At 55.4% G+C, this 13,100-nt stretch overlaps 2 protein-coding genes across 6 annotated transcripts; one reads left to right on the forward strand and one right to left on the reverse strand.

Moving 5' to 3' along the window:
- Positions 1 to 1,755: 1,755 nt before the first annotated feature.
- Positions 1,756 to 10,782, forward strand: CASP9 (caspase 9). 5 transcript variants are annotated; one of them, XR_004244167.1, is made up of 11 exons: positions 1,756 to 2,457; positions 3,380 to 3,599; positions 3,965 to 4,045; positions 4,898 to 4,929; positions 5,468 to 5,644; positions 6,332 to 6,421; positions 7,086 to 7,233; positions 7,590 to 7,769; positions 7,948 to 8,057; positions 9,253 to 9,397; positions 10,662 to 10,782. XR_004244167.1 is itself a non-coding variant. In XM_032131586.1 (11 exons), exons 2-11 carry the CDS (start codon positions 2,326 to 2,328, stop codon positions 8,773 to 8,775), a joined length of 1,263 nt encoding a protein of 420 aa, XP_031987477.1. In that variant the 5' UTR covers positions 1,756 to 2,228; positions 2,271 to 2,325; the 3' UTR covers positions 8,776 to 9,214. The 5 variants fall into 5 exon arrangements, 4 of the variants coding, with proteins under 4 accessions (XP_031987477.1, XP_031987479.1, XP_031987476.1 ...); XM_032131586.1 differs by lacking the exons at positions 9,253 to 9,397; positions 10,662 to 10,782 and adding an exon at positions 8,683 to 9,214 and having other exon boundaries at positions 1,756 to 2,228; positions 2,271 to 2,457; XM_032131588.1 differs by having other exon boundaries at positions 9,253 to 10,782.
- LOC116454691 (chymotrypsin-C-like) lies at positions 10,607 to 12,543 on the reverse strand. The gene is made up of 8 exons (XM_032131590.1): positions 12,172 to 12,543; positions 11,963 to 12,054; positions 11,788 to 11,885; positions 11,578 to 11,703; positions 11,359 to 11,495; positions 11,126 to 11,271; positions 10,776 to 10,928; positions 10,607 to 10,675 (listed from the first exon to the last, which is right to left on the reverse strand). The coding sequence occupies exons 1-8, from the start codon at positions 12,512 to 12,514 to the stop codon at positions 10,658 to 10,660; spliced, it is 1,113 nt and encodes a 370-aa protein (XP_031987481.1). The 5' UTR covers positions 12,515 to 12,543; the 3' UTR covers positions 10,607 to 10,657.
- Positions 12,544 to 13,100: the final 557 nt, after the last annotated feature.

The following is a 13,100-nucleotide window of genomic DNA, read 5'->3' on the forward strand; positions in this document are numbered from 1 at the left end:
CACTGATCTCTGCCCTGGTGACAGTGACAGGACCTGAGGGAATGGCCTGAAGTTGTATCAGGGGGGTTTAGGTTGGATGTTAGGAAAAGGTTCTTCCTCCAGAGGGTGGTCAGGCACTGAACAGGCTCCCCAGGGCAGTGGTCACAGCACTGAGTCTGTGTGAGTTCAAGGAGCACTTGGACAACACTTTTGGGCACATGATGTGACTCTTGGGGTGTCCTGTGCAGGACCGGGACTTGGACTCGACGATCCCTGTGGATCCCTTCCAACTCAGCACGTTCTGTGATTCTGTTTTGGTTTTTTGCTAAGTCGTGTTTATCCAAAGTCAAGGACATTTTGCTTGTCTCGTGCTCTGACAGTGAGGAGGTTCACAAAGGAAACTGGGAGGGAGCACAGATGGGACAGGTGACCCGAACTGGCCAGAGGGATATTCCACACCACAGAATGCCCAGTGTATAAACTGGGGGGAGTTACTGGGAGGGAGCTGATCTGGGTTCAGGAAGGGGGTCCGACATCAGTCAGTGGGTGGTGAGCAAACTGCATCGTGCATCACTTGTTTTCCTCTTTATTATTGTTGTTATTGTTATTATTGTTGTTATTGTTGTTGTTGTTATAATCTACATTACTACTGTATTTTACTTTATTTTCAATCATTAAACTGTTATTTTTTTCAACATACAAGTTTTACCTTGATTCTCCTTCCCATTCCACTGGGGTGGGAGGGGAAGAGAAGGGGGGAGTTGAGCAAGCTGCGTGGTGCTGAATTTCCAGCTCAGCTGAAACCCACAAGAGTTGGCTTAGGGAATATGGGTTGGACGAATGGGTGATGAGGAGGATCAAGGGCTGCCTGGATGGCAGAGCTCAGAGAGCCATGATCCAGTTGGAGGTCTGCATTCAGTGGCTTGCTCAAAGATGAATACTGGGTCCAGTCTTACTCAACGTGTTTATCAACAACCTGGACAGAGCTATGGAATGTACCCTCAGCAGGTTTGGTGATGATATGGAACTGGGGAAGTGGCTGACCCACCTGAAGTTTGGGGGACTGGGTGACATGCCTGGGGGAGTGGCTCATCCACCTTGAAGGCTGTGCTGCCATTCAGCAGGACTTTGAGAGGCTGGAGAATTGGGCAGAGAGAAACCTAATGAAGCTCAACAAGGGCAGATGCAGGTCCTGCCCCTGGGGAGGAACAACCCCACGTACCAGCACAGGCTGGGGGTGACCTGCTGGAGCAGCTCTGCGGAGAAGCACCTGGGGGTCCTGTGGCCAACGAGCTGTCCTGGAGCCAGCAGAGTGTCCTGGGGGCCAAGAGGCCAATGGGATCCTGCAGTGCACTGGGAGGAGCATTGGCAGCAGGTCAGGGAGCGACCCTGCCCCTCTGCCCAGCCCTGGGAGACACACCTGGAGTGCTGTGTCCAGCCTGGGCTCCTCAGCACAGCAGGGCCAGGGAGCTCCTGGAGCCGGGGCAGCGGAGGCGAGGAAAGGCCTGGAGCATCCCCGTGCCCAGGACAGGCTGAAGGAGCTGGGGCTGCTCAGCCTCGAGAGGAGCCCCAGCTGAGAGGGGCCCTCAGCCCTCGGTGTCCCTGGCTGCAGGGCGGGCTCAGGGCAGGGCCAGGCTCTGCTCCGGGGGCCAGCAGCGGCCCCAGAGCACCGGGCAGGAACTGATGCACAGGAAGTTCTATCTGAACGTGAGGAAGAACTTCTTGCTGTGCGGGTGACACAGTGCCCAGAGAGGGTGTGGAGTGCCCATCCCTGGAGGTATTTAAAAGCAAACAAACAAAACACCAAAACACAAAAGGACGGAATCCTGTTTCGTGTGCTCTGGGATGACCCTTCTGGACCACACCAGGGCTCTTCCAGCCTGGCTCCCTGTGTGATTCTGGGACTCTGAGGCGGCGGCGCTTCCGGGCAGCGAGCGGTGGTTCCGGGGCAGAGCGGCGGCTCCGGGAAGAGACCGGCAGCGGCTCCGGGGCAGAGCGGCGGCTCCGGGAAGAGACCGGCAGCGGCTCCGGGGATTGAGCGGCGGCTCCGGGAAGAGACCGGCAGCGGCTCCGGGGATTGAGCGGCGGCTCCGGGAAGAGACCGGCAGCGGCTCCGGGGCAGAGCGGCGGCTCCGGGAAGAGACCGGCAGCGGCTCCGGGGATTGAGCGGCGGCTCCGGGGCAGAGCGGCGGCTCCGGGAAGAGACCGGCGGCGGCTCCGGGGATTGAGCGGCGGCTCCGGGAAGAGACCGGCAGCGGCTCCGGGGCAGAGCGGCGGCTCCGGGAAGAGAGCGGCGGTGGTTCCGGGGCTGAGCGGCGGCTCCGGCAGCGCCCAGGGCTCCGGGCCATGGAGGAGCAGCAGCGCCGGGCGCTGCGGCGCGGGCGGGCCCGGCTGGTGGCAGCGCTGCGGGTGGAGCCGCTCTGGGACCCGCTGGAGCAGCGCGGGCTCTTCACCCGGCCCATGCTGGAGGAGCTGCAGGTGGGCCAGGGAGCGGGACACTGAGCACCGGGGGTGGCCCGGGGAGGGTCCGTGTTCCCTGAGAGCCGGGGACGGGCGTGGCGGGCGGGCTCCCGCATCCTCTGAACCCAGGTGACAGGCCTAAGGAAGCGTCCCATGTCCCCTGAGCCCTGGTGACAGGCCCCCATGTCCTCTTGGGCCCAAAGAGGGAACCCATATCCCCTGAGCCCCGGTGACGGGTCTGGGGGTGGCCTCCCAAGTCTTCTCACTCTGGTGACAGACGTAGGAGGGATTGTCCTGTGTCCTCTGAAGTCCAAGGGAGACCCCAGGTCCCCTCACGCTGGTGACAAGCTCATAGGGGAACTCCATGTCCCTTTAGCCCTGGTGACAGGCCCAAAGGGATGGCCCTGTGTCCCCTCACTCTGATGGCAAAGCCTGGGGTTGGTCCTTGTGCAGATAAAATGTTTGAGAACCCCCCACACTTGTCCCTTCTTGTCCCCAGCCCCAGGCAGTGCCAGGTGTAGGGCTTTCTGTTCATGTCCCTATCCCAATCTCGTGACACCCTTAAGGTGTTCCCGTTTCCCCCCCTGGTTACAGGTGCCAGGCCTGGGGGTGTTTTACCCCGTCTTACACACTGGTGACAGCCATGGGGTGCCTGTTTGTCCCCAGGGTCCAGGCTGGGGGTGCTCGCTCTCCCCCTTTCCCTCTAGACCCTGCAGTGGGCTGGGTGTCCCAGTGGTGACTGTTGTTGTTGGAGGGAGGTCAGGGCTGGGGGTCTGGTGGCTGCTGAGGGTCTCTGTGACTCTTTCCACTGGGTTTTGCTGTTGTTTACCCCGTGTCCATGTCCTGGGTGCAGATCCCGCATTCCCCCGTTCAGATTGGTCAGAAGGGCTGCGCAGGCACTGCATGATCACTTGTTTTTCTGGGTTTTTCTCCTCTGCAGAGTGCTGGCAGCCGAGGAGAGCAAGCCCGACAGCTGATCATCGACCTGGAGACTCGAGGGAAGCAGGCTTTCCCTGCTTTCCTCTCCATCCTGAGGGACACCGGGCAGGGTGACCTCGCTGAGATGCTGATCCAGGAGTGCGAATCCCGGCCAGTGCTGCCGCAGCTGCCGGACCTGCGGCCCGTGGAGCTGGAGCTGCGGGAAGAAAAACAGCGTAAAAGTCAGTGTTGAGTGTGTGAGGTGTTTTTGGCAAACAGCACCATGGGGGGTGGCAGCTGTGGGCAAGAGTCTGGAAAGTTATGATTTTTATTATCCTGGTAGAAGTGACTGATGGGAGAATCATGGAATCCCAGAATGGTTTGGGTTGGAAGGGGCCTTAAAGCTCATCTAATTCCATCCCCTGCCATGGGCAGGGACACCTTCCACTATCCCAGGTTACTCCAAGCCCCGTCCAACCTGGCTTTAAACACCGCCAGGGATGGGGCCTCCTCAGCTTCTTGGGGCAGTCTGTATGTCCTGCTCTCCAGCAGTGGAAGCTTTTGAGCTCAGACTCATCCTCTGTGGTTTTGTCCCATGTCGTTACAGATGTGACCCCTCACGAACATTTGTCTATCTCAGTCCAAGCCGAGAGTGAAAGACCTCGAATACCTCCTGTGCCAGCCCGGGGTAAGCCACATTCCAGGCTCTTCTAGAGACACAGCATGCCAAAAGCTCATTTCCAGTTGACACTGAACTGTGCTGTAAATCAAATCTCTCCTGATGGGAGAGGGTGTTTTAAAGTCCTTGCAAGGAGTTCAAGAGACAAACTGAGGCCTTCCTGGAGTTTCAGTGCTGCCGGATAGTTATTTATTAACTCTTATCAGAGAAACAGAGCCACTAGCGTGACCCAGGCATAACGCAGAGCAGAGAATGCTGGAGAAAAGTCCCATTATCAAGATTTACACAGCCTTTTAAAGATAAGTTAACCAGTGGTTACTAGAAACGTATATTATTTTCACTTTCCTACCAATTATTCAGTAACATTGCCAGGAACTGCGGAATTTTTTGTCCAATCATCCCAAACAACTTTTACTGCAGAATATGGAGTAGTAGAAGAAGAAGAAGAAGGTTTGGAGAGCAACAACAATCCTCCATTTTGATGTTTTTTGCTCTTATCTATTTACTACAAAGAGAAGCCCAAAACCTCTAAATTTTCACCCTGTGACAATCTTACATAGTAGCCTATCACCTAATTCACACCACTGTATTTTCTAGTCTATCACCTAATTCACAACATTGTATTTTCTAGTTCCTGTCTGATCGCAGGCAGTTTTTTCCAAGGTTGGAGGTTAAAACAGTGTTGTTCAGGGGGTAAAAACCCTTAAAAACAGGCAGAGAAATATTCACGGCACTCTGGGTTCCTACACCAGTGTGGTGGGAAGGGGAAATTAATATGTGTTGGGAAAGATGTGAGCTCTAGGAGTGCGGTCTCATTGTGGAGTGTGGTGAGCTAAATCCTGTGTCTGTTGTGTGTTGTAGGTTCAGCTGTTGACAAGAGGAGCCGTGACCTGGTTAGTATTTGAGTAGGCTGAAAGTGTTCCCTACCAGGCAAAAGCTCTGTGCCTCACGGGTGACTCAAGAAAATATCTCTGGAAGAGCTGGTTCTCATTTTGTGTTAGCCGAGCAATTGCTCCGAGGCTGTAACAGGGCTGAGGTCTCGGGGTGGGTCAGTCATTAGCCAGATCCTCCTTAAGACTACTGCAGCAATACCACAAATTCTTGGCTTCTTGTGGTGAGGTTTAATGATGATGCCTAAAAAAAATTCCCAGAAATTTCAACTTGCTGTGGGAGATGCTACAGATAAAGCAGCAGCCAGTTTCTCACAAAGGTTTTCCCCAGTTTAGTGGGTTGTTTTTTGTTCCCGGCTGCTGATGAGAACATGTGTGTGGAGGATGGATGCTCCTACCCGTCCCTAAGTGTAGAGAAATGAAAAAGCTGTGAAATGAGCCACTTTAAGGACTCCCATTCCTCACTGGCATTGTATCCTGCTGGATTAGCCAGCAAGCACTTGGAATAAGAGGGAGTTTAATTGTGACGTGTCCCTGCCAGGTTTATGAGATGAAAACGGATCCCTGTGGACACTGCCTGATCCTCAATAACGTCAATTTCTCCAGAGACTCGGGTCTCTCGACCCGAGAAGGCTCCGACATCGACTGTGAGAAGCTGGAGAGGCGCTTCAAGGCCTTGCGCTTCACCGTCCTGACGCGGCGGGATCTGAAAGCTCAGGTGAGGCTGGTTGTGTCCTGCTGACACGAGGGATGAGAGGTGAGCCCCTGGAAACGATGGGAATGCTTTAGGGGATGTGTCTTGTGTTGGCAACACGCCAAAACCGCCCCCAGAGAAACGATGAACCACTTGCATCCTCTTATTTTATTGTTGTGCTGCAATTGCAGAAGGAGAGAGGACCTTGCACATTTTCACCCCTCTGCCTGAATGTTGAATCTGGGTTGTGATTTGTAGGGAATTGGTGAGGCTGTGTTTTTGGGATAGCTTGGACAGCTGTCTGATGTCTGTCTGTGCCATCCTTGGCTGTTACTGGAAGCACTGGGGGAACTTGATCATCTGAAAGTAAAACGTGGTTCTCTGCTCACCTACGAGCTCCCAGTCAGAAGCAGCGGATTTCAGCAGATAAATCATGTGGAAATGTGTTTTGGTTCATGGTGCTGTGTTGTAAGGAGTGCAGAGAGGTGAGAAATCTGTGTGATTAAAGCAGCCAGTGTTACATAAGGGCAGAGACACAGAAATACTGACCCTCTGCCATGGCTTTTGCCAGCTGTACTTGGGGCTCATGTTATCCTGTGGCAGAGATTGACCAGATCCTTCCACATGGCAGCACAATTAGAGCAGGGCCTGGCAGTAACCTGTAGCTGAGATATGGTTCAAAAAACTCTCGTTGCAATGTTTTCCACACAGGAAATTGTTTTGGAGCTGCAGAAGCTGTCACGGCAGGACCACAGTGCTTTGGACTGCTGCATCGTGGTCATCCTTTCCCATGGCTGTCAGGTGGGTTTGTCCCATCTCTCCCTTTGTTCTTTAGGTGTGGGAAGGGCTTAATTCCCTGTCCTGTGGTCTCACACAGGGTGAGAGGGAAGTGGTCTGTCAAAACCTTGTTCTGCCATCACAGTGCATTTCAAAGAGTTACATCCTTATTCTGGATTAAAGAAAACAGGAGCCTCTCTGGTGTAGTCTGATCCAGTGGTGCCAGTGGACAAGTGTTTCCCATTTCCAAAGTTGGGGCTAATAATTTGAACTGAAGGGAGGACACTCAGCCTCATGCTATGGTCATTCAGTCCTTCCTGTTCTCCAGCTCTGACAGTGAGATGCTATTAGCACCAAAGCTTGTTTATTCCAAGTCAGTTCTTGAAGGATGAGGAGAGGCATTCTTAGGAAAATGGTGTATGGTATGTGCCCATTGTCCCAGAGGATGAAGAACTGCTTTGCTGGAGGAAGTGGGATATGAGTTGGATATAGAAGTTGGATTGCTGGGTTTTAGTGCATTTCAAATGACTCCTGGGTGTCCCCTCACCCTGACTTGGCCACAGGGATTCCCACAAATGCCAGGATTTGTTCTGGTACCTTTAGGCCATGAAGCACCTGATGGGAAAGGGGCTCCCTCGGAACTGGCCTTGCCTTCCGTGTCACTAGGTCCTGCATTTTCCTCTTGCAGACGAGCCATATTCAGTTTCCCGGAGGCATTTACGGAACGGATGGAAAACCCATTCCCATAGAAAAGATTGTGAACTATTTCAATGGGTCCAATTCCCCGAGTTTGAGAGGAAAACCCAAACTGTTCTTCATCCAGGCCTGTGGTGGAGGTGAATCTTTGTGTTGGCTCTGGTAGCATTGGGCTGCGGAGATGTGGTCAGGCTGTGGCTTTGGCTCCCTTTCTGTTTGTCACCTGCCCCTCTCTCCAGCTGCCTTCTCACTCCAGCTGCCTCTTCTCTTCCCACGTGCTGAGAGGCTGCTCCAGCTCTTCTCACGGAATGAGGAATTTTGTATAAACTGCCAATGACTTCGACTCAACCAGTGCAGCCGAACAGCCAAAGAGCCTTATTTTGTTCTAGGGCCTTTGTCCTTTTCTTTCCCCCTCTCTTCTTAACGTTGGATGTACAGCCGTGAATCGCTTAGGTGGGATGAACGTCAGGAGCTGTCTTGTTGCTGCTTTTTTCAGAACAAAGAGATCAAGGCTTTGTAGTGGATTGTGATTCGCCTGAAGAGGAAGCTCCTGGGGGTTCTTTGGAATCGGACGCGACTCCGTTTCGGGTGCCATCGGATAACGTGGATGAGCCCGATGCCATCGCCTGTTTGCCCACACCCAGCGACATCTTGGTTTCCTACTCAACTTTTCCAGGTGAAGCAGCCTGTGCAAATCCTTTGCTGGGCATGGGGGAATTAGCAAAACAGTTGGAGCTTTGTGGCCAAAATCTGGGGCGCTTCAGGACAACATGGCTCTGTTGGAGCAGCAGGAACTCGTTGGGATGAGAACAGCAGGTGGGTTTTGGCATAACATTCTCCTTCTTTCTCTGAAGGTTTTGTCTCCTGGAGGGAGAAGTCGAGTGGCTCGTGGTATGTGGAAATGCTGGACAGTGTGCTGGAGCAATATGCCCATTCAGAAGATCTGCTGGGCATGTTAGTGAGGGTAAATGTTCTTTTTTTTCCTGCTTTTTGTGGATGAAGGAAATAGTCAGGGGTGTGATCAGTTGGAGCATGGAGGCCTACACTCAAAAAAGGAGTGAGGATATTGAGCGTTGAGTTTAGGGACAGGCTAATTGGAGGTCCTGCAGAGAGGTTTAATTATAGAGAAAGTGTCTGGCCTCAATCTGCCAAAAATCACTGGAGGTTCCTCCAGCGAGGAGTAGTCCTGGCAATACAGGCTTTAATCCCTCTGAGGAAATTGCTAAAAAATGTCATGGCTTATCCTATCCAAGCTGATGGGGTTTGGGTGCTGCTGTAAGCTTGTCCTGGGAGTGGAGGAGAACAATGCACAGGGCTATGGAACGAGTCTGGCTGATCAATGTCTTCCTTTGTGTGCCTTGTTGACTCGATATTGCCAAAGCTGGGTACAAGTGTAGGTGCCCCAGACACTTACTCTGTTCTCCATGGATAGGAGAAAAGTCCAGTGTGAAGGGAGAGAGGACTTACAGAATCACCTTGTTGTTGTTTTCCGGTCATTGTGGTGCTTCTTTGGCCGCCTTGGCATGGCAGCTGTTGATTTCAAGGGGTGGGGAGAGCACCCTGTTCCTCAGCCTCTCTCCTGTTCCCAGGTGGCAGGTGCTGTCTCTGCCAAGGGAAGGTACAAGCAGATGCCGGGATGTTTCAATTTCCTCCGTAAAAAATTCTTCTTCGCATGCGACTGACACGTGGGCTCCGAGCCCTCTGCCAAGCGCTGGAGATGTTCCTGTGGCTGAATGAAATCTGTGCCCACCGCCACCCGGTGTCAGTGCTCCCCGTGGATTTTGTCTGTGTGTCCAGATGTTTGTCTGGAGAAACGTGATCTGCGAGCGCTGTCTTTGCCGTGGAGTAGAGATGAGATGGAGGTTGTGCTGTGCTGATGGGAAATGTTGTGGATGGAGCAGGAAGTCCCTTTCCTGGAGAGCAGAGCCAGAGGAGAGCACTTCTGCCTTATCCTGACACGGCCACGCTTGGCCTCAGAGTGTTTTTCTTTGCTGATCATGATGTTTGTGTCCTGTGCTTCCCGGGTAACTGATTGATGGTATCTGATGTTCAAGTGAAATGGGATGAGTTTTGTAGTCAGTGTTTCTAATAAATGCAATTAAAAAGCAAATCTTTAGCTGTGTTCCCTTGTCTGTTGCATCTCCTCATTGCCATTTCAGTGCCTCCTGAAGGCTCCTCTGAAGTGGGAAGAGTAGGAACCTTCACTCGTGTCTGCTGTTACTGGGTCATTTCTAATGTGGCTGTGCCCGCCTATGGAGTTCCAGCAGGAAACTGATGAGGATTCATTGGAATATCAGAGCTGAGGTAAAGTACTTGAGGAGCTGCTGCAGTGATGGCCGTGGGTCAGAAATCCAGCATCTCTGTTGGATTTTGAGGAGGGAAAGCATCCTTGGAGCCACCCTTGGGAGGTGCAGAGGCCTTAGGGTAGGTCTGTGCTGAGGGGTGCTTGGGGATTTCCAGGGAACCTGGGAATATCCAGTCTGCTTCTGCAGTCACTGAGTATTTCCATGCTCCTTTGGGAGCATTTCAGGTGGTTTGAGGGTGCTGCAGGAGGGAGCCAGGGCTGCCTGGAGCACCATAAGGAGGCTCCAGCTGGAGCTGGGGTGTGGCTGTGATGGCCTTGCCTGTGCTCAGGGGTTTGTGAGAGCTCATGGTTGTCTCCTTCCCCATTCCCCTTCCCCATTCCCTGTGGGGTGGAGTTCTGGGTTGCCCTGTCCTGTCTTGGCCAGTTTTGTACAGAGCACCTGGATGTGCAGGTGATCCTAGGGCTGATCCCACCTCCTCCGGATCTGTTCTCCTTTGGGAAAGGTGACCCTGCACTTTTCCCCTTGCTTATTTCCCCAGTTCTCTCACTAAGGGAGCATTGGGACCGGGGTGTTCCATGGGCACCCTGGCTGGGGTGGGGGTGACTTTGTGCAGAGATGGCTCCGCCTTGTCCCTTTCCTTCTTTCCATGATGTGGACTACAGTGGCTGCTCCTTCCCCAGGGCATCCCTGGCAGAGGTGAGAGCAGAGTGGGAGCACTCTGGCAGCACAGGTGGTGGAGGGAATGTGGTGGGGCTGCAGGATGACCCCCCAGGACCAACCCAGTTCCCTCAAGACCCCCACTGTAAATCTGCTGCCGTCAAGTAGCCCAGTACCAGCAAGATCCCCTGATCCATCCCAGGGCCAGCCAAGACACCTAAAACCTCCTGGGGTCAGCCAGAGGCCCTATAGCTCCCTCCCCCAAGTTCCCTAGAGCCCCCCAGGACCACCAGGCTGGATTCCAGCCACTCTCCCATCAAACCACCAACCAAGCCTTGAACCCTTTGGTTTGGCGATGGCCATGGCTCTTCTCCCAGCTGGGAGCACCTTGTGGGATCTCTGCCCACCTCGGGCTCCCCAGGACCCTGCCCAGCCTCACTGCACGATGTGGGGGCTCTCCCCAGCACACAGGCAGAAGCCCAGGACCACAAGAGCACAGCCCCCTGTTTCTGCTCCATGGCATCCCCCTGAAAGAACACATGAGACCAGCTCAGCACTATTGCCTTTATCACACTCAATACTTGTGCTCCATGCTGTGTCCTCAGTTCGCGCTCATTTTCTGCCAAAGACAAGACACGAGAGGCTCATGGTGAGACCCCTGGCAGGGCAGAGGCAGCGTGGCCAACCCCCTGCATGGGGGCAGAGGAAGGGGCACCCACCTCGTTGATCCAGTCGATGTAGGCGGACACCCGGGTGAAGACCGTCGGCTTCCTGATCATGTTGCAGCTCAGGCCGGAGCCGAAGCTGACGATGCCCTCCACCTCCCAGATGCCATCGTCGCGCTGGCAGTTCAGGGGGCCGCCGGAATCGCCCTGCGTGGAGAGACAGTTTGAGCCATTGTTTCTGGGCACTTCGTCGACAACCCCACATCCCACCCAGCACCCGCCACGCCAGCTCCATCCCTCCCCTCCTTCTTCCCCTGGGACCTGTGGCCCTGCACTGCTCCAGCACCGCTGTCAACCCCACCCTGGGCGGGGGGCAGGTACCACGCCGCAGTGGTGACACTCACGTTGCATCCAGAGACGACGCCGTCACCGCCGGCGCACACCATGGTGGTGTGCACAAGACTGCCCCACCAGTCCCACTTGGAGCAGGTCTCGTAGTCCACCACGGGCAGCAGAGCCTGCTGCAGGACGTCAGCCAGGGGCCCGTTGGCTGCAAGGACAGTCACACCTCACACCCTGCACACACACCCCCTTCCTGGGGACCCCCTGGGCACCCTCCTGGGGACCCTCTGCTTACTCCTGATGCGTCCCCAGCCGGTGACGTAGCAGGGGTAGTCGTTGGGCAGGATCTTGCCAGCGTCCGGCAGGCAGGCGGCACGGATGGTGTCACTCTCCTGCACCTCCTCTGCCAGCTTGATCAGGGCAATGTCGTTGCTACAGGGGGACACAGACCATGAGGATGTGGTCCCCAGGTTTGTTGCCCCCCACCCACTCTTGGACACATCCCATCCCGTACATGATGAGGAAGGAGTTCCATTTCTCGTGGACGATCATCTTCTCCACACCCACGGCCACAGAACCGGGCTCGTCATCTGTCAACAGGTCCTGCTTGCCCAGCACCACACGGTAGGTCATGGAAGAGCTGCCAGGGAGAGAGAGGGCATGAGAGACCCCACAGATATCTTACCTTCATGGCACAGATCCCCCCCAGCACCCCAACACCCACCTGATGCAGTGGGCAGCCGTCAGCACCCACTGAGGGGCAATCAGGGTCCCGCCACAAGTGTGGTACCAAGACCCAGAGCGGCTGTACTGCAGCGAGATCTGCGAGGGCAGAGGCACAGGGTCAGAGCAGGAATGTCCCCCTCCCTGTCCCCATGCCCGTCCCTGTGCCCCCTTACCTGCCATGGCCAGCTGTGGGCTACGGCGTCTTCACCGCCCACCACACGGGCGCCCAGCTGTGGCGGCACGGCCGGCTGGCCGCATCCGTAGGCTGTGTGGCACCCGGCAAAGGGACATCAGAGGCTGCCTGTGCCCGTGCCCAGGGCCACGGCAGGCCCCACGGTCCTGTCCCCGCTGCCCCGAGCCCTCCCCATCCCCCTGCACCCACCGTAGCCCAGCAGCACGACGAGACAGACGGCTCCCAGCATGGTTGTGCTGACCAAAGGTGCTGCGGTGGGGCTGCTCACCTCTCTTATGGTGTCCGGACTGCCAGGGACCTTGGAGTGGCCCCGCCTGCCACTGACATGTGGGGACTGTCCCACGCTGGGGGCACAGGGGCTCCTCAGCCCCTCATTGCCCCATCTTATCGCACTCAGCGTCCCACCTGGGAACGGCCACATCTGCCCGTTGTGTGCTGGCACCATGCTGGGACATGGCGGGGACACCTGGCCCTGCTCTTGGAATACCTCCTGGGGCACGGCTGGTGGGCAGCCCCCCACCCACGATGCCATCAGTGAGGTGCTGGCCCCAACCCTGAGCACCAACTGCCCCAGGACCCTCCCTGCCCCAGCCCGTCACTCCCCCAGGGACAAGGTGCTTCCTTTCCTGAAGTGCTCATCACTGGGTGAGTCCCTGTCAGTGTTTGTTCACCTTGTGTACCCATCCTTGGCATGTTTGGGTGCATGTTCCTGGCCGCTGCCTTGGCTGTGGCATCATCTTGGATGCCGGTGGTACCTTCTGTACTCGGGAGAGCCTGGGGGTGTGTATGGCTGTGCCATGTACGACTATGAGGTGCATGTGTGAGGATTTGGAGGGCTTTGCTTTGCCTTATGTTGTCATTTTAGACTGTTGTGTTTATGGTTTGAAGCTGCAGAGGTTTATTTTAGGGGTTTTTTTGTATCTGGCTGGTGGTGGGTGTCCCAGGGCAGTGGTGGGGGCCAGTGCCCGTCTGTGGCTGGAGAAGAGCACCTGGACGTGTGCGGCTACTTCTACCAGAGGGAGCCAGGGCCACCCAAGCACCCCAAGAGGGTCCAGCAGGAGCCGGGATGTGGCTGGAATGGCCTTGCCTCTGCCCAGGGTTTTGCAAGAGCTCAGTGG

Source organism: Corvus moneduloides, chromosome 22, assembly GCF_009650955.1.
Source record: "Corvus moneduloides isolate bCorMon1 chromosome 22, bCorMon1.pri, whole genome shotgun sequence".
NCBI classification, from domain to species: Eukaryota; Metazoa; Chordata; class Aves; order Passeriformes; family Corvidae; genus Corvus; species Corvus moneduloides.